This window comes from Heptranchias perlo, chromosome 18 (genome assembly GCF_035084215.1).
Source record: "Heptranchias perlo isolate sHepPer1 chromosome 18, sHepPer1.hap1, whole genome shotgun sequence".
Lineage (NCBI taxonomy): Eukaryota > Metazoa > Chordata > Chondrichthyes > Hexanchiformes > Hexanchidae > Heptranchias > Heptranchias perlo.
The window spans coordinates 36053191-36071525 of record NC_090342.1 but is presented as its reverse complement, the minus strand read 5'-3'; the positions used below and the strand labels follow the sequence as shown (position 1 = coordinate 36071525).

Here is an 18335-nt window from a genome sequence, read left to right as displayed (position 1 = left end):
AGTGCCACATAAAAGGTTTTTACGCAAGATCAGGGCTCATAGGGTTGGGGGTAATATATTAGCATGGATAGAGGATTGTTTAACGGACAGAAAACAGAGTTTAGGGATAAGCAGGTCATTTTCAGGTTGGCAGGCTGTAACTAGTGGAGTGTTGCAAGGATCAGTGCTTGGGCCTCAGTTATTTACAATCTATATTAATGACTATATTAATGCTTTAGATGAAGGGATCGAGTGTGATGTATCCAAGTTTGCTGATGATACAAAGCTAGGGGGGAAAGTAAGCTGTGAGGAGGACACAAAGAGTCTGCAAAGGGATATGGACAGGTTAAGTGAGTGGGCAAGAAGGTGGCAGATGGAATATAATGTGGGGAAATGTGAGGTTATTCACTTTGGTAGGAAGAATAGAAAAACAGAATATTTTTTAAATGGTGAGAAACTGTTAAATGTTGGTGTTCAGAGAGATTTAGGTGTCCTCGTACAAAAAACACAAAAAGTTAGCATGCAAGTACAGCAAGCAATTAGGAAGGCAAATGGCATGTTGGCCTTTATTGCAAGGGGATTGAAGCACAGGGCTTTGGTGAGACCTGACCTGGAGTACTATGTACAGTTTTGGTCTCCTTACCTAAGGAAGGATATACTTGCTTTAGAGACGGTGCAACGAAGGTTCACTAGATTGATTCCTGGGATGAGCAGGTTGTCCTAAGAAGAGAGATTGAGTAAAATGGGCCTATCTGGAGTTTAGAAGAATGAAAGATGATCTCATTGAAACATACAAGATTCTGAGGGGGCTTGACAGGGTAGATGCTGAGAGGCTGTTTCCCCTGGCTGGAGAGTCTAGAACTAAGGGGCATAGTCTCAGGATAAGGGGTCCGCCATTTAAGACTGAGATGAGGAGGAATTTCTTCACTCAGAGAGCTGTGAATCTTTGGAATTCTCTATCCCAGAGGGCTGTAGATGCTGAGTCATTGAATATGTTCAAAGCTGAGATAGGTAGATTTTTGGACACGAGGGGAATCAAGGAATATGGGGATCAGGCAGGAAAGTGGAGTTGATCCACGATCTTATTGAATGGCGGAGCAGGCTTGAGGTGCCGTATGGCCTAATCCTACTCCTATTTCTTATGTTCTTATGTAATGAATACTTTGCGTCTGTCTTCACAAAAGAGGGGAACAATACAGACATTGTAGTTAAGGAGGAGGAGTGTGAAATATTAGATGGGATAAACGTAATGACAGAAGAAATATTAAGGGGTTTAGCATCTTGGAAAGTAGATAAATCACCTGGCCCAGATGAAATGTATCCCAGGCTGTTAAAAGAAGCAAGGGAGGAAATAGCGGAGGCTCTGATCATCATTTTCCAATCCTCTCTGGCTACAGGCGTGGTGCCAGAGGACTGGAGGACTGCTAACGTTGTACCGTTGTTCAAAAAGGGAGACAGGGATAGACCGAGTAATTATAGGCCAGTCAGCCTAACCTCGGTGGTGGGCAAATTATTGGAAAAAATTCTGAGGGACAATATTAATCGTCATTTAGAAAGGCACGGATTAATCAAGGACAGTCAGCGTGGATTTGTTAAGGGAAGGTCGTGTCTGACTAACTTGATTGAATTTTTTGAGGAGGTAACAAGGAGGGTCGATGAGGGTAGCGCGTTTGATGTAGTCTACATGGATTTTAGCAAGGCTTTTGACAAGGTCCCACGTGGCAGACTGGTCCAAAAAGTAAAAGCCCACGGGATCCGAAGGAAATTGGTAAGTTGGATCCAAAATTGGCTCAGTGGCAGGAAGCAAAGGGTAACGGTTGATGAGTGTTTTTGCAACTGGAAGGCTGTTTCCAGTGGGGTCCTGCAAGGCTCAGTACTAGGTCCCTTGCTTTCGGGGCATATATCAATGATTTAGACTTAAATGTAGGGTGCATGATTAAGAAGTTTGCAGATGATACAAAAATTGGCCGTGTGGTGGATAGTAAGGAAGAAAGCTGTAGACTGCAGGAAGATATCAATGGACTGGGTCATGTGGGCAGAAAAGTGGCAAATGGAATTCAATCCGGAGAAGTGTGAGGTTATGCATTTGGGGTGGGCAAACAAGGCAAGGGAATACACAACAAATGGTAGGATACTGTGAATTGTAGAGGAACAAAGGGACCTTGGAGTGCATGTCCACAGATCCCTGAAGGTAGCAGGACAGGTAGATAAGGTGGTTAAGAAGGCATATGGGATACTTTCCTTTATTAACTGAGGCATAGTATATAAGAGGAGGGAGGTTATGCTAGAATTGTATAAAACACTAGTTAGGCCACAGCTTGAGTACTGAGTACAGTTCTGGTCTCTGCATTACAGGAAAGATGTGATTGCACTAGAGAGGGTACAGAGGATATTTATGAGGATGTTGCCAGGACTGGAGAATTTTAGCTATGAGCAAAGATTGGATAGGCTGGAATTGTTTTCTTTGGAACAAAGGAGGCTGATGGGTGATTTAATTGAGGTGTATAAAATTATGAGGGGCCTAAATAGAGTGGATAGGAAGGACCTGTTTCCCTTAGCAGAGAAGTGAATAACCAGGGGGCATAGATTTAAAGTAATCGGTAGAAGATTAGAGGGAAGTTGAGGAGAATTTTTTGCACCCAGAGGGTGGTGGGGGTCTGGAACTCACTGCCTGAAAGGGTGGTAGTGGATGATCCATTTCAGCCTCCTCCCAATATCCCCACCATCACGGAAGCCAGTCTTCGGCCAATTCGATTCACTCCACGTGATATCAAGAAACGGCTGAGTGCACTGGATACAGCAAAGGCTATGGGCCCCGACAACATCCCAGCTGTAGTGCTGAAGACTTGTGCTCCAGAACGAGCTGCGCCTCTAGCCAAGCTGTTCCAGTACAGCTACAACACTGGCATCTACCCGACAATGTGGAAAATTGCCCAGGTATGTCCTGTCCACAAAAAGCAGGACAAATCCAATCCGGCCAATTACCGCCCCATCAGTCTACTCTCAATCATCAGCAAAGTGATGGAAGGTGTCATCGACAGTGCTATCAAGCAGCACTTACTCACCAATAACCTGCACACCGATGCTCAGTTTGGGTTCCGCCAGGACCACTCGGCTTCAGACCTCATTACAGCCTTGGTCCAAACATGGACAAAAGAGCTGAATTCCAGAGGTGAGGTGAGAGTGACTGCCCTTGACATCAAGGCAACATTTGACCGAGTGTGGCACCAAGGAGCCCTCGTAAAATTGAAGTCAATGGGAATCAGGGGGAAAACTCTCCAGTGGCTGGAGTCATACCTAGCACAAAGGAAGATGGTAGTGGTTGTTGGAGGCCAATCATCTCAGCCCCAGGGCATTGCTGCAGGAGTTCCTCAGGGCAGTGTCCTAGGCCCAACCATCTTCAGCTGCTTCATCAATGACCTTCCCTCCATCATAAGGTCAGAAATGGGGATGTTCGCTGATGACTGCACAGTGTTCAGTTCCATTCGCAACCCCTCAGATAATGAAGCAGTCCGAGCCCGCATGCAGCAAGACCTGGACAACATCCAGGCTTGGGCTCATAAGTGGCAAGTAACATTCGCGCCAGATAAGTGCCAGGCAATGACCATCTCCAACAAGAGAGAGTCTAACCACCTCCCCTTGACATTCAACGGCATTACCATCGCCGAATCCCCCACCATCAACAACCTGGGGGTCACCATTGACCAGAAACTGAACTGGACCAGCCATATAAATACTGTGGCTACGAGAGCAGGTCGGAGGCTGGGTATTCTGCGGCGAGTGACTCACCTCCTGACTCCCCAAAGCCTTGCCACCATCTACAAGGCACAAGTCAGGAGTGTGATGGAATACTCTCCACTTGCCTGGATGAGTGCAGCTCCAACAACACTCAAGAAGCTCGACACCATCCAAGATAAAGCAGCCCGCTTGATTGGCACCCCATCCACCACCCTAAACATTCACTCCCTTCACCACCGGCGCACTGTGGCTGCAGTGTGCACCATCCACAGGATGCATTGCAGCAACTCGCCAAGGCTTCTTCGACAGCACCTCCCAAACCCGCGACCTCTACCACCTAGAAGGACAAGAGCAGCAGGCGCATGGGAACAACACCACCTGCACGTTCCCCTCCAAGTCACACACCATCCCGACTTGGAAATATATCGCCGTTCCTTCATTGTCGCTGGGTCAAAATCCTGGAACTCCCTTCCTAACAGCACTGTGGGAGAACCGTCACCACACGGACTGCAGCAGTTCAAGAAGGCGGCTCACCACCACCTTCTCGAGGGCAATTAGGGATGGGCAATAAATGCTGGCCTCGCCAGCGATGCCCACATCCCGTGAACGAATAAAAAAAAAGAAACCCTCATCACATTTGAAAAGTACTTGGATATGCACTTGAAGAGCCACAACCTACAAGGTTGTAGGTTGTGGCTCTTCAAGTGCATATCAAGCTGGATAGCACTTTTTTGGCCGACACAGGCTAGATGGGCCGAATGGCCTCCTTCTGCGCTGTAAATTTCTATGATTCTACAAACACATTCAATGCAACTTTAGGCACAGCCAGCGAACTGCAAGCTAATTAAATACATGGGCACTAAATGAATAAAAAAAGATTAGGCTTTGAGTCCACTCCGATAGCAACAAATTAATTAATTAATGAATTAATCCTCTTGCTTTCCATGACCAGCATCGCACCATGTCCATTTTCTTCTAAAACACCGGGCTGAATTGCCAAGCCTCCTGCCCTGCGGTAATAGGGCGAAAGTACCCTGAGAATGGGGTGGGGGCAATGACCTATTGGTTTATTGCCTCTGTCGTGGCAATGTTCCCCAGGTCTACCGATGGATGGCCGAAGCGACCCAGAGTCAGGTAGTAGACCCATAAATCGGGATCCTATGACGTACATAGGACCCTAATTACAGTCTCTGGGCTGAACTGATATGACCAGTTATCAGCTAGCGACCCGGCTGAAAAGGAGACCCACAAGTAAGTTCCTCTTCATCTTTGTGGGGCCGGGAGGAGCATGTGAATCTTTTAGTCAGCCCCCTCAGATACCTGCTCATTTAAGTGGCAGGATACAGGACTAGGCTGTCATTACACCTGCAAGGCAGTACAGCCTTGAGAAGAGTTCTCACAGGACTCAGATGCTCTGAGGCAAGGGCCATCTCATTTCCAAGAGCCTAATGATACCACAGTGTCGCCGAGCACCTCAGGTGTTCCTAGGCCTCAGGTAGCACTGAAATGGAACAGTAGGATCGGGTTGAAAACAGCATGAAGAGGCACCAGAAGGAAACATGGTGATAAAAGGAAGGATTTGTTGTAAATATTAATGTGTACTTTAAAATGGAATATTTTTTTGAAATTATTAATGCACCCAGTAAAAGAAGGAAGTGCTTGTTGCAAATATTAATGAGCACAGTAAAAATACTTTGTGATACGAAATCTGTCTGCTCTTTGGATTTTGTTTTTCAGGTTTTTAGGAGGATTTCATTTAGAAAGGACTGACAAGGAGAATGGAGTTTCTTTGCTTTGTAAATAGTTGAAGGGAACGGGCAAGGTGCTACATTGACATTAAGGACATTGGTGTTTGTGTCAGTGTAAAGACTGCAAGAGAGGGCCACTTCTTTATGTATTGGTTGGAGAAGGCAGTGTTTATTAGATGTTGTCTAATCTATCTCCTTCCAGGTCCCAGGGACTTATTTGTTCTTCAGTTGTTCATCTGGGATCTCCATTGGAAGGCCCTTCATCAGACAAGGTTATACAGGACCCAGTACGCCACAGCCATTGTGGAGACCATGGTGGTTTATACTGCAATGCTCCCCCGATCTATCGAGGCAGTGGAAATGCACCTTCAGAATATTTATGGTTGGCTCCACAATAACACTAAGAGCTGGCATTGGAAACATTATACTTTTCCTCCACATAGTGGAGTGGATATGGACAGGAGTCATTAGCTAGGGCAGCAGGGAATATCCCTTGTCATAACAAATTTAATAATGCTCACTTTGGGCGAAGTACCAGAGAGCATCCATGGAACCATGCAAGTCAGATAAATAAATAAACTGGTAGGTTTTTTTAAACTTCTAGCAGGATGAAAACTCTTAAGTGCTGACTGATATAATTAGTACAGAATTTTTAATGATACAGAAACCAATGAAACAAAGACAATGGCCAGGAATTTCCTTGGTTCAGCTTCAGCTCTGCTGCCATAACTTCACCGGAAAAGTTGCGACAGTGGAGTGAGGAAATTGTCAGCCAAAATCAAAGGGCGAGGTCTGATTATACCATGTAGGAGGAAGATCAGGAGACAATTACTTGAAGGTTTAGAAAATCCATGACAATTGGTATTATATCCATAATAAGGAGTAGAAGATGTTAGGTTTTGTGGGAGGAAAGGGAAACATGACTGACTTCCCCTCCCAATTGTACCCATATGTGGCCACATCCAACTTACAGTAACCTGTCAAATGTTCAGCTAATTATTAGATCCAACTTCTGGTGTTAACAATGTTTAGAGGGAATATTTCCCGTCTTTGCAAATTGTAATGAAAACGTAAATGTATTCTTTATACGTACATTTACAATTTTGCTATAAATAGCAAATACGGAAAAGCTTTTACAATAACAACTAACCCAATAACGTCCCACAATGTAATGTTAAGCTGCCAGCATTACCAACAGTTGTTATGAATATTCAATTAACTGTTTTAATGCTCGTTGGAACGGCTTGAAGGGGAAGGTGAGGATACACACTTTAATAATTTACACATACTTGTTTGAGCGCTTCTCCTTTCCTACAAAGAGACTGCTTCGCATCAGGCCTGCACGAGTGCCCAGGAAAGCCATTTCAATGCCATCCTCATTATTTCTGTATAAGGGTCAAAGAAAGAAGCCTCAGATGACGCGAGAAAAAATGTGCACATCTGTACATAACATCAGGATATCAAGGCTAGAGAAACCTCAAAGAGCATCTGGTATATGTCAGATAATAAAGGGATAATGACTGCAGTTATTAAATCAAAATAAGTCTGATGATATCATGGAGGCCTACACCACTAAGATATCATCAGAACCTTCTAGATTCAATAACTATTTTTCAATCTGCTAAATATTTTTTCTACTCTTCGTAATTTGCACTATTTACTATTTAAGATGATTTAAGTAACCCAGTGCCTGCTGTCTGCATGGAGGTGTGTATGCCTCTACTATATACTCTGTATAAATGCACTGAGCTTGTTCATGTGATGAGCTGTTTCATTTTTCCAAATGATGTGGATAATAAAGATGAGCGATGTTGGATTTGAAGGTATATAAAGGAGGATTTTCCTTTGTCGTTCCACTGGTTTAACAGTGGTACTGGAGGAAGTGGATGTGGAAAATGGTTGAGAGTCATATGACACTGGATCCCCAACCACTTCTGTGCCAACATATTTGCTGGTGTCATTGCTGCCAGATGCTGGCAGTGCCCACCCAAATATGAATGGACACATTTAAATGAAGCGATAATGATGTTATACGTTACATTATGCATCACTATCACCTCAGTAACACTGAACGCTACTCATGTCAGCATTCAACAGGCATCCAGCATTACTAGAAAAGGAAAATACAGAGGAAATGTTAATGCCCACAGCAAGCATTATAATGGAGTGAGGGACCAGCACTGAGCACTCCCTTATTTCTGGAATTTGGCAGCAGCACTGGAGCCAGCAACATGCTCTCAATTGGAGAGGCTCTCTGACACTTTAAGCTTCAGCAAGTATCTGAATCCCACAGCAACCACATATCACCCACAGCTCCCTCCACTGGGCCCAATGACGAGCTCCTAAATGCAGGTGAGAATGTTGTCTGGAGCTTGCCAAAAATTATTTAAATAAGGCTGACTCTAGGGAGTTTGCCGCAGTTAGATCTAGGTCAGTTAGATGGACAACAATCGCACCTGTCACACTCCAAATGGCCGTGCCACCAGAGAAAAATATCTGGGCTATAGTGTTCTGAGAGTAGTATTATATTACAATTCTTTGAGAGTTATATTGGATAACCCCGGAAAACGGGTGCTGGGATCGCAGTGCGTGAATAACCTGCGCCCATTCGTGCTGTCTGATGATTTAAATGATTGCTGCGTGCAGCCAGCGCTACCTGCACTGTTGACTGGCTGCATGCATCAGCGGGGGCCCCGATATCGGGAGTGGCTAGCACTACTTGAAGGGAGCTTGCACCTCTTAAAGGGGAGGTGCACTGCGGCTGCAGGAAGTGGCGTGAGAAGTGATTCCTGGGCTCTGATAGTTGGAAGAATGGCTGCACCTGAGAGAGAGTGTGCACCAAGGTTCATGGATGATGCACTAGAGGCCTTGGTGGAAGAGGTGGACAGAAGGAGGGGCATCCTATATCCACAGAGGGGCAGGAGGCCTTTCAGACATATGCTCAAGAGGCAGTGGGAGGAAGTAGCCATCGAGGTCAATGCCAGGAGCATAGCGCCAAGAACATGGCTACAGTGCAGGAAGAAGTTCAATGATTTGACACAAGTGGTCGAGGTGAGTGAGATCAACTGTCAAGTGGCATATCCGGCCAACTGCACCACTAGCCTCATCCATTGCTCCACACACTACACCCCCCATCACTCACCCATCAAACTCTTTCAATTAGTACTCGACTCTTCAAATCAGATACTTCATCTCACTGTTACAAGCCGCACACTCACAACTCACAGGTCACACACATTGGCAGCTATTCAACCATGACAACCACATCACCGAAACATCTTGCAGGACACTCAATGACTCACTTCCTTCTTTCTTGCAGGAGAAGATGGCGTAAAATCAGAAGGCAGCAGGAAAGAACTGGGGGAGATCAGGCATGCCTACACATCCTAACTCCCATGGAGGAGACAATGCTGGCCATCATTGGAAGGGCCATCGCTGAGGCCGTGGCCACTGGTAGTGCTGTAGGTATCGACGATGAGGGTCTCTGCATACTAAATCCTCCTTTTCGCTTCCCACTTCTCTCTCAACCCACAATTTTTTTGTGACTCACGTGCTGCAGATGGTGTAAGCACGCATGTCTTACTTTCTCCTCTCCCCTCACCACAACTCAACCCGTGTTCCTTTGTCATTTCAGATACGCAAGAACTGGAAACGGCACAGTCAGAGGAGGCAGAGGAAGACCACAGTGATGATCAAGACACACCGTCACTCGATCTTACAATCCCAGCCACCAGCTTAGATACTGACACTGCGCATAGTTTAGAGGCTAGGATAGGGGAGGGATCTGCATGTGGTGAGACACTGGGCCTAAGTGCGCAGGAGCCAGGGTGGGGGGGAACGGATACCGCAGATGCTAGCTTGCTTGAGGGCAAGGTCACACACTAGTTCTGCTACCGAGGCATCCGATGATGACTTTGATGGGCCAAGTTACAGAAGAAGGCTGATGGCATACACAACCAAATGGAAAACGTGCCAGAAAGCCTGCGCACAATGTCAAAGGGCATGGAGGAGTCCAGCTCCAACTTCGCACAGGGCTTTGTGCAGCGCTTGGAGCTCATCCTTTCCCACATAGAATGGGTGGTCATTTGCATGAGCGCACCTGTGGAACCCACCATGATACAGCATCTGATGACCGATGTCACAGCATAAACATCTGCCATCAAAGGTCTAACTGCTGCATTTGGAGCTCAGACTGCCGCCTTGGAAGCTCAGGATGCTGCTATCGTGGCTCTGAGTACCACAGTTGAAAGGGACTTCCAGGGCGTCACAGCAGTCCAGCATTCTGTTCCCCAGTAGATCATCAGGATTGTTGAGGCGCTGCCCCTGGAGAGTGGCAGTGACATCATGGAAGACGAACCTGTTGTCCTCTCTCAGGATGACAGCATTCCTGCTCCCACCCCTGCCACTCCGCCAGTGCCCCTGCAGTTGCCTGCCAGGCATCCAGATGAGACTGCTGCAGCCCAGGCGAAGGTGGTGCAGTCTGAAGCCAGGCCGGGCCCTCTCGGCCCAGAGCTGCTCGAGATCATCCTCCAAGCCCATCTGCATGCTCCTCATTTGAAGGTCAGCAGCCTTCCATCACCCATGCTCCAGCCACTGGGGATACATCCTGTAGCAGCACTAGGAAAGGTAAAGGCACACGAATGACAGGTACTAAGGGAATGGACAAGGGTGAATAGTCTCATTTTGTTTGCATCATTTCAAGGATTTGGTAGCATAATGGTTATATTACCGGACGAATAATCCAGAGGCCTGGATTAATAATCTGGAGACGTGAGTTCGAATCCCGCCATGGCAGCTGGGGAATTTAAATTCAGTTAATTAAATAAAATCTGGAATAAAAAGCCAGTATCAGCAATGGTGACCATGAAACTACCGGATTGTCGCAAAAACCCATCTGGTTTACTAATGCCCTTTAGGGAAGGAAACCTGCCGTCCTTACCAGGACTGGCCTATATTTGACTCCAGACCCACACCAATGTGGTTGATTCTTAACTGCCCTCTGAAATGGCCTAGCAAGCCGCTCAGTTGTACAATGCTGCTACAAAAAGTCAGAATCAGAATAAAACCAGATGTACCAGTAACAGGCACCGGACATGACAAAGGCAAACCAAGCCCAGTTAACCCTGCAAAGTCCTTCTCACTAATATCTGGGAACTTGCTCCAAAATTGGGAGAGCTGTCCCACAGACTAGTCAAGCAACAGCCTGACATAGCCATACTCTCAAAATCATAGCTTTCAGCCAACGTCCTGGACTCCTCCATCACCATGCCTGGGTATGTCCTGTCAGACCCACCAGAGGTGGCGGCACAGTGGTATACAGTCAGGAGGGAGTGGCCCTGGGAGTCCTCAACATTGACTCTGGACCCCATGAAATCTCATGGCATTAGGTCAAGCATGGGCAAGGAAACCTCCTGCTGATTCCCACGTACTAGCCTCCCTCAGCTGATGAATCCGTGCTCCTCCATGTTGAATACCATTTGGAGGAAGCACTGAGGGTAGCAAGGGCACAGAATGTACTCTGGGTGGGGGACTTCAATGTCCATCACCAAGAGCGGCTCGGTAGCACCACTACTAACCGAGCTGGCAGAGTCCTAAATGACATAGCTGCCAGACTGGGCCCGAGGCAGGTGGTGAGAGAACCAACATGACGGAAAAACCTACTTGACCTCGTCCTCACCAATCTACCTGTCGCAGGTAAATCTGTACGTGACAATATTGGTAGGGGTGACCACCGCACAGTCCTTGTAGAGACGAAGTCCTGTCTTCACATTTGAGGACACCGTGCTAAATGATGCTAGATTCAGAACAGATCTAGCAGCTCAAAACTGGGAATCCATGAGACGCTGTGGGCCATCTGTAGCAGCAGAATTGTATGCCACCACAATCTATAATCTCATGGCCTGGCATATCCCTCACTCTACCATTACCAATAAGCCAGGGGATCAACCCTGGCTCAATGAGGAGTGTAGAAGAGCATGCCAGTTGCAGAACCAGGCATACCTAAAAATGAGGTGCCAACTTGGTGAAGCTACAACACAGGACCACATGCATGCTAAACAGCAGAAGCAGCATGCTATAGACAGAGCTAAGCGATCAGAAAACCAACGGATCAGAGCAAAGCTCAGCAGTCCTGCCACATCCAGTCGTGAATGGTGAAGGACAATTAAACAACTAATGGGAGGAGGAGGCTCCGTGAACATCCCCATCCTCAATGATGGCAGAGACCAGCACGTGAGTGCAAAAGACAAGGCTGAAGCGTTTGCAATCATCTTCAGCCAGAACTGCCGAGTGGATGATCCATCTCGGCCTCCTCCAGGGATATCCCCCATCACAGAAGCCAGTCTTCAGCAAATTCGATTCACTCTACGTGATATCAAGAAACAGCTGAGTGCACTAGATGCAACAAAGGCTATGTGTCCCGACAACATTCCGGCTGTAGTGCTGAAGACTTCTGCTCCAGAACTAACCGCGCCTCTGGCCAAGCTGTTCCAGTACAGCTACAACACTGGCATCTGCCCATAAGGTGGAAAATTGCCGAGGTGTGTCGTGCCCACAAAAAGCAGGACAAATCCAATCTGGCCAATTACCGCCCCATCAGTCTACTCTCAATCATCAGCAAAGTGATGGAAGGTGTCGTCGACAGTGCTATCAAATGGCACCAATAACCTGCTCACCAATGCTCAGTTTGGGTTCTGCCAGGACCACTCGGCCCCAGACCTCATTACAGCCTTGGTCCAAACATGGACAAAAAAGCTGAATTCCAGAGATGAGGTGAGAGTGACTGTCCTTGACATCAAGGCAGCATTTGACTGAGTGTGGCATCAAGGAGCCCTAGTAAAAATTAAAGTCAATGGGAATCGGGGAAAACTCTCCAGTGGCTGGAGTCATACCTAGCAGAAAGGAAGATTGTAGTTGTTGTTGGAGGCCAATCATCTCAGCCCCTGGACATTGCTGCATGAGTTCCTCAGGGCAGTGTCCTAAGCCCAACCATCTTCAGCTGCTTCATAAATGACCTTCCCTCCATCATAAGGTCAGAAGTGGGGATGTTCGCTGATGATTGCACAGTTCCATTTGCAACCCCTCAGATAATGAAGCAGTCAGTGTCCGCATGCAGCAAGACATGGACAACATCCAGGCTTGGGCTCATAAGTGGCAAGTAACATTCGCGCCAGACAAGTGCCAGGCAATGACCATCTCCAACAAGAGAGTGTCTAACCACCTCCCCTTGACATTCAACAGCATTACCATCGCTGAATCCCCCACCATTAACATCCTGGGGGTCACCATTGACCAGAAACTTAACTGGGCCAGCCACATAAATACTGTGGCTATAAGAGCAGGTCAAAGGCTGGGTATTCTGTGGCGAGTGACTCACCTCATGACTCCCCAAAGCCTTTCCACCATCTACAAGGCACAAGTCAGGAGTGTGATGGAATACTCTCCACTTGCCTGGATGAGTGCAGCTCCAACAACACTCAAGAAGCTCGACACCATCCAGAACAAAGCAGCCCGTTTGATTGGCACCTCATTCACCACCTCAAACATTCACTCCCTCCACCACAGATGCACCGTGGCTGCAGTGTGTACCGTCAATAAGATTCAATGCAGCAATTTGCCAAGGCTTCTTCGACAGCACCTACAAAACCTGCGACTTCTACCACCTAGCAGGTGCATTGGAACACTACTACCTGCACGTTCCCTCCAAGTCTCACACCATTCTAACTTGGAAATATATCGCTGTTCCTTCATCATCGCTGGGTCAAAATCCTGGAACTCCCTCCCCAACAACACTGTGGGAGTACCTTCACCACAAGGACTGCAGCGGTTCAAAAAGGTGGCTCACCACCACCTTCTCAAGGGCAATTAGGAATTGGCAATAAATGCTGGCCTTGCCAGCGATGCCCACATCCCATGAATGAATAAAAATTATAAATGTGGATTTGAATTTGCATTTGGTGGTGATTTTTATTTCTACGATGAGCTGATGGAGGAACCAATGTGTAATCATTAGGGGGATTTGACGGTCATGTGAGAGAGGAAAGGTAAGGAGTGAGGGACTGTTGGCGAATGGGGAGATGTTGTTGAGGTTACTGTTATCGCTCATTAATAATCTGATGATGCAGAGCCCTGGCAGACAGGGCCTGTCTTCCTTGTAGCCTCTCCACCTCTTCTTCCACTTCCTGCTGCATCTCCTGCTCCTCCTCCACTTCCTCCTCCATCTCTTCCTCCTCCACCTCTTCCTCTGCCTGTTGTTCAGATCTCATCTGATAGGTGGTGGCAAGCGCTGCTCCCTCATAATGGCAAGGTTGTGCACCCTGCAGCATACAACGACAAATCTTGATGCCCGCTCAGCTGAGTGCTGCAGGGCTCCTCCAGAGCGGTCCCGGCAGCGGAAGTATTTCTTGAGGACGCCTATCATGTGCTCTATGGTGTTCTGTGTGGCAGCATGGCTCTCGTTGGAGGCCTGTTGTGAACGTGTGCGTGCATTCCGGACCAAAGTCATGAGCCATTTCATGAGGAGATAACCCTGGTCTCCCAGTAGCCAGCCTTTGACTTGCCGTGGGTGGCAATATAGGTGGCAAGGAGGACTGCTTCAGGATGAAGGAATCATGACTGCTGCCAGGATAGCGGGCATTGACCTTCAAGATGCACTGCGTGTGGTCGCACACCAGCTGCTCATTGAGGGAGTGGAATCCTCTTCCGCTCATGAGTGTGGCTGAGTTCAGATGTGGAGCATGCATGGCAATATGCATGCAGTCAATGGCACCCTGCACCGTGGGGAAGCCTGCAATGCGAACAAACCCTCGTGCTCCCACCTTTTGCTTGTTTCTGGCGTGAGGGAATGAGATGAATCTGTTTCTGAGTGTGTACAGAGCCTCAGTGACTTATACAGCAGTGCACTGTAAACTGCAAGATGTTGCTTATATCTCCAGCAGCCTGAAAGGAGCCACAGACCTAAAAATTAAGCGCCACGGTTACTTTGACAGCCACAGGCAATGCTGTCCTTGCCCTGCTCTGAGGCTGCGGTTGTGGCAGCAGCAGTTGACAAATCTTATTCACGACCTCTTTAGTGAACCGCAGATGTCTGATGCACTGGTTGTCACTGAAGTTGAGGTAAGAGAGTTGGTCCCTGAAGACCCTCCTTGGATATGGCCTCCTGCTGAGTGCCCTGCTGCTCCTCCTCCTCCTCCTCCTCCTCCAACTCCCTCTTCTAGCAGCTTGTCCTGCTTTGCGTGGCTTCTCTTCATTCTCCAGTCATGTTCAATTCCCAGAGGAAGCCCAGCAGGCCACCCATATTTGGAAGCAATTTTTCAGCACAATATTTTAAGTGCCACGAAAAGTATTACAAGACCAGCCAGACCACTCTCTCTAGAATATTGCAACTTTAGCCAAGTATAAGAAACTTCCAAAAACACGTACAGTTGCACCAGCAGCCAGAATAAATAATCCAGCAACTAACCTGTAACTCCTACATAATCCCTTTAAATCGCACTGGCGATTGAGGGGGGAGGGGGTTCCTGCATGCCATTTAAGTTCTGTTCAACTGTGTGAGGTTAGGGCAGTGCATTGGCTGGAGGGTAGAGTTCCAAAATGTCGCCGTCTGCTTCAAATTAGCATTGCATACTGATTCACCTCATAATCTCCCTACTCTACATGCTGCCGGTAGTCATTAGGTGCGTGTGTGCAAATGCCTTTACCAAGATGGAGTCCTGCGCACTTTACATCGGAAGTGTGCGCATGCATCTTGGGCACCATTTTTGCGGCTTAATTGTCTGCATAGGGCCTACAAAACGGGTGCTACATGGCCCAATTTCGCCCATTGGTTTGTGTTTGATGCCAGAATACCAAATATATTATGATTTGGTATATAAGATATATGTAGCACACCAACAAATCAATAAATTAATGGAGTAGCATACTCACCAACAAATCAATAAATTGATGGGACAGTGAATACAGCAACAAATGAATAAAATAATAGCATAGTAGGCAACAGTGAACTAACGATTTAACGGAACAGTAGACATATCGACAAATCAAAAAGTGGCAATCAACAAACGAATAAATTAATGGAATAGTGGTCACCAATAATTTAATGGAACAGCAGGCACATGAAGAAATCAATAAATTAATGGAACAGCAATCACCAATAATTTAATAAATTCACAGTATAGCAGGCATACCATCAAATAAATTCATAGACCAGCAGGCATACAAACAAATTTTAAAAAATATTGATCCGTGGACACACGACCAAATTAATAAATTTATTGAGCAGAAATACTCTAAGAAAATCTCCAATTGTTACAGAAAATTTTTGTTAGCCCTTTTTAAACTTCTTTTCACTCTTATTTAAACTTAGAGGGACATCAAATTCTGATAATTGAAATATTTTCAAATATACTTTACTATTGATAGAATTTTTTTGTAACGGTTATACTTACTCAGAAATATTCATGGCTATGGCTGTCCAGTAAGCTTCAATTGGAGCAGTTACTACAGCATCAAAGAGAACCTCCTGGAGCAGTTCCTCATCACCTGGGCAAAAAGGTAAAGATTTCAAAGAGACATTATAGAATAGATGGAATGGTAGACAGATTTAGATAAATAGATGTATAGAAAAATAACTACATGTAGACAGACAGACAAAGCTACATAGGGATCTGGATACTAGATAGAAAAACAGACTGGTAGACATATAGATAGACAGTTATTAGAAGGATATTTGCACAGATACATAAAACAAATACATAAAGATACCAAGTAGACTGATGGATAATGGACAGAAAAGTGGAAATATACATAGATACACCAAGTAAAGGGCATATAAATTTTCTGAGAGCAAAATACAGAATTATAAACTAATCTGGATGCAGTAGCCGCTCATTCTAACCCTTTGATAAACAATGGCGACCAAAGATACAACAAATATTGATTATGGTTCTTTTACTGAAGGAGAAATCATACTGTCTATAGCACAAGGCTCATTAAAACACCCCTATACTGGGAGCTCCAACATAACATGCTTGTTTATTGGTCTTTCCTTTGTCACATATAGGAGCTTCTACTTCAGAAAAAGTGCTGGGCAGTTATAGATAAATGAAAATTATCTGCATTATTCATCCAGAATGGAAGACAGCAGCAGAGTATAGCAGTAAGCAAAATCCAAACTGCATAAACTGCTCGTTATAGAACTGAATGATGACATTCTGAGGCATTTACCTCTACATTGAGAGTGTCAGTGTGTCAAACTTCTTGTATTCTGGAATTGGCAGCATAGCAGTTCTAGCATGTGGGAGTTACACTATAAATGTACTCTCAATACAGAAGAAAGCGACTTCAACTACCGTTGGTTTACCAAATTAACTTCTGGACTCCTGCCAGATCCAGACAAATTCCCATCTCTATGGGCTGACCAGTTTCTTTGCATGGCACCTGGGAACTAATTATTAATTGGGCACAAAGGAAAGGAGAATCTTCCCCAAAGCATTGAGAATTTTAGATTTCTGTTCCATTTTACGTTAACTGGTCACTTAACATGAAGGCAGAGCTTCACTGAGTCTTTCTTGTATTCAGTCCCCTTCAGTTGACAACATTGGAAATTTCTTTTTAATAAGTAAAATATTGAGTTTGACGGTCTATTCTACTGGACTTGCATTTTAAATAAATAAGTTCAAGCTACGGATGATACATATTGTGCTCACATTCCAGATCTGGTTCCTCGCCAGAAAGATAACGAATTACAGCCTCTTTTTGCGATTGCTTGCGATGGTCTGGATCAATGTCAGTTACACAATAAATCCTGGCAGGAAGAAGAAAAATAAAGGCTTCTTCAGTTCCGTGTATGATTTTCACTGAAGTCTGAGTTTTTAAATCCATCAGGTTTCAGATACATATTACCGCATCAGATAAGTGCAAAAATGACATCTCACCAGCAAATGGATGTATTAAATAATAATTATATTGGAACAATATGTTTAGATTAAATCACTGGGTAGTATCTAATATAACAGGTCACAATTAGCGATGGTTCAGTGGTAGCACTCTTGCCTCTGAGTCAGAAGGTCATTGGTTTAAGCCCCACTCCTGGACTTGAGCACATGATCTAGGCTAATGCGTCAGTACAGTACTGAGGGAGTGCTGTACTGCTGTAGGTGCCGTCTTTCAGATGAACTCTCATGTGGATGTAAAAGATCCAATAACACTATTCGAAGAAGAGCAGGCTACAGATGATATTATAGGTCGGTATTAGGACTACTGCTCTTTTTGATATATATTAATGGCCTGGACCTGGGTATATAGGGTATAATTCCAAAGCTTGCAGATGACACGAAATTCGGAAATGTAGTAAACAATGAGGATAGTAACAGACTTCAGGAGGACATAGACAGACTGGTGAAATGGGCAGACACATGGCAGATGAAATTTAACGCAGAGAAGTGTGAAGTGATACATTTTGGTGGGAAGAATGAGGCGAGGCAATATAAACTAAAGGGTACAAATTTAAAGGGTGTGCAGGAACAGAGAGATCTGGAAGTGGTGTATGCACACAAATCTTTGAAAGTGGCAGGACAAGTTGAGAAGCCTGTTTAAAAAGCATATGGAATCCTTGGCTTTATTAATAGAGGCATAGAGTACAAAAGCAAGAAAGTTATGCTAAACCTTTATAAAACACTGGTTAGGCCTCAGCTGGAGTACTGTGTTCAATTCTGGGCACCACACTTAGGAAGGATATCGAGGCTTCAGAGAGAGTGAAGAAGAGATTGACTAGAATGGTACGAGGGATGAGGGACTTCAGTTCTGTGGAGAGACTGGAGATGCTGGGGTTATTCTCCTTAGGGCAGTGCAGGTTAAGTGGAGAATTGATAG

The 18335-nt window shown here is 45.6% G+C and overlaps 1 protein-coding gene across 1 annotated transcript in view; it reads right to left on the bottom strand.

The window, feature by feature from the left end:
• The window catches only part of cacna2d4a (calcium channel, voltage-dependent, alpha 2/delta subunit 4a), a 435940-nt gene that overhangs the window by 234912 nt on the left and 182693 nt on the right, over nucleotides 1–18335 (bottom strand). Inside the window, 3 exon segments of the mRNA XM_067999142.1 lie at nucleotides 6755–6850; nucleotides 15911–16004; nucleotides 17171–17268. Coding sequence (XP_067855243.1) covers nucleotides 6755–6850; nucleotides 15911–16004; nucleotides 17171–17268 — 288 coding nt within the window.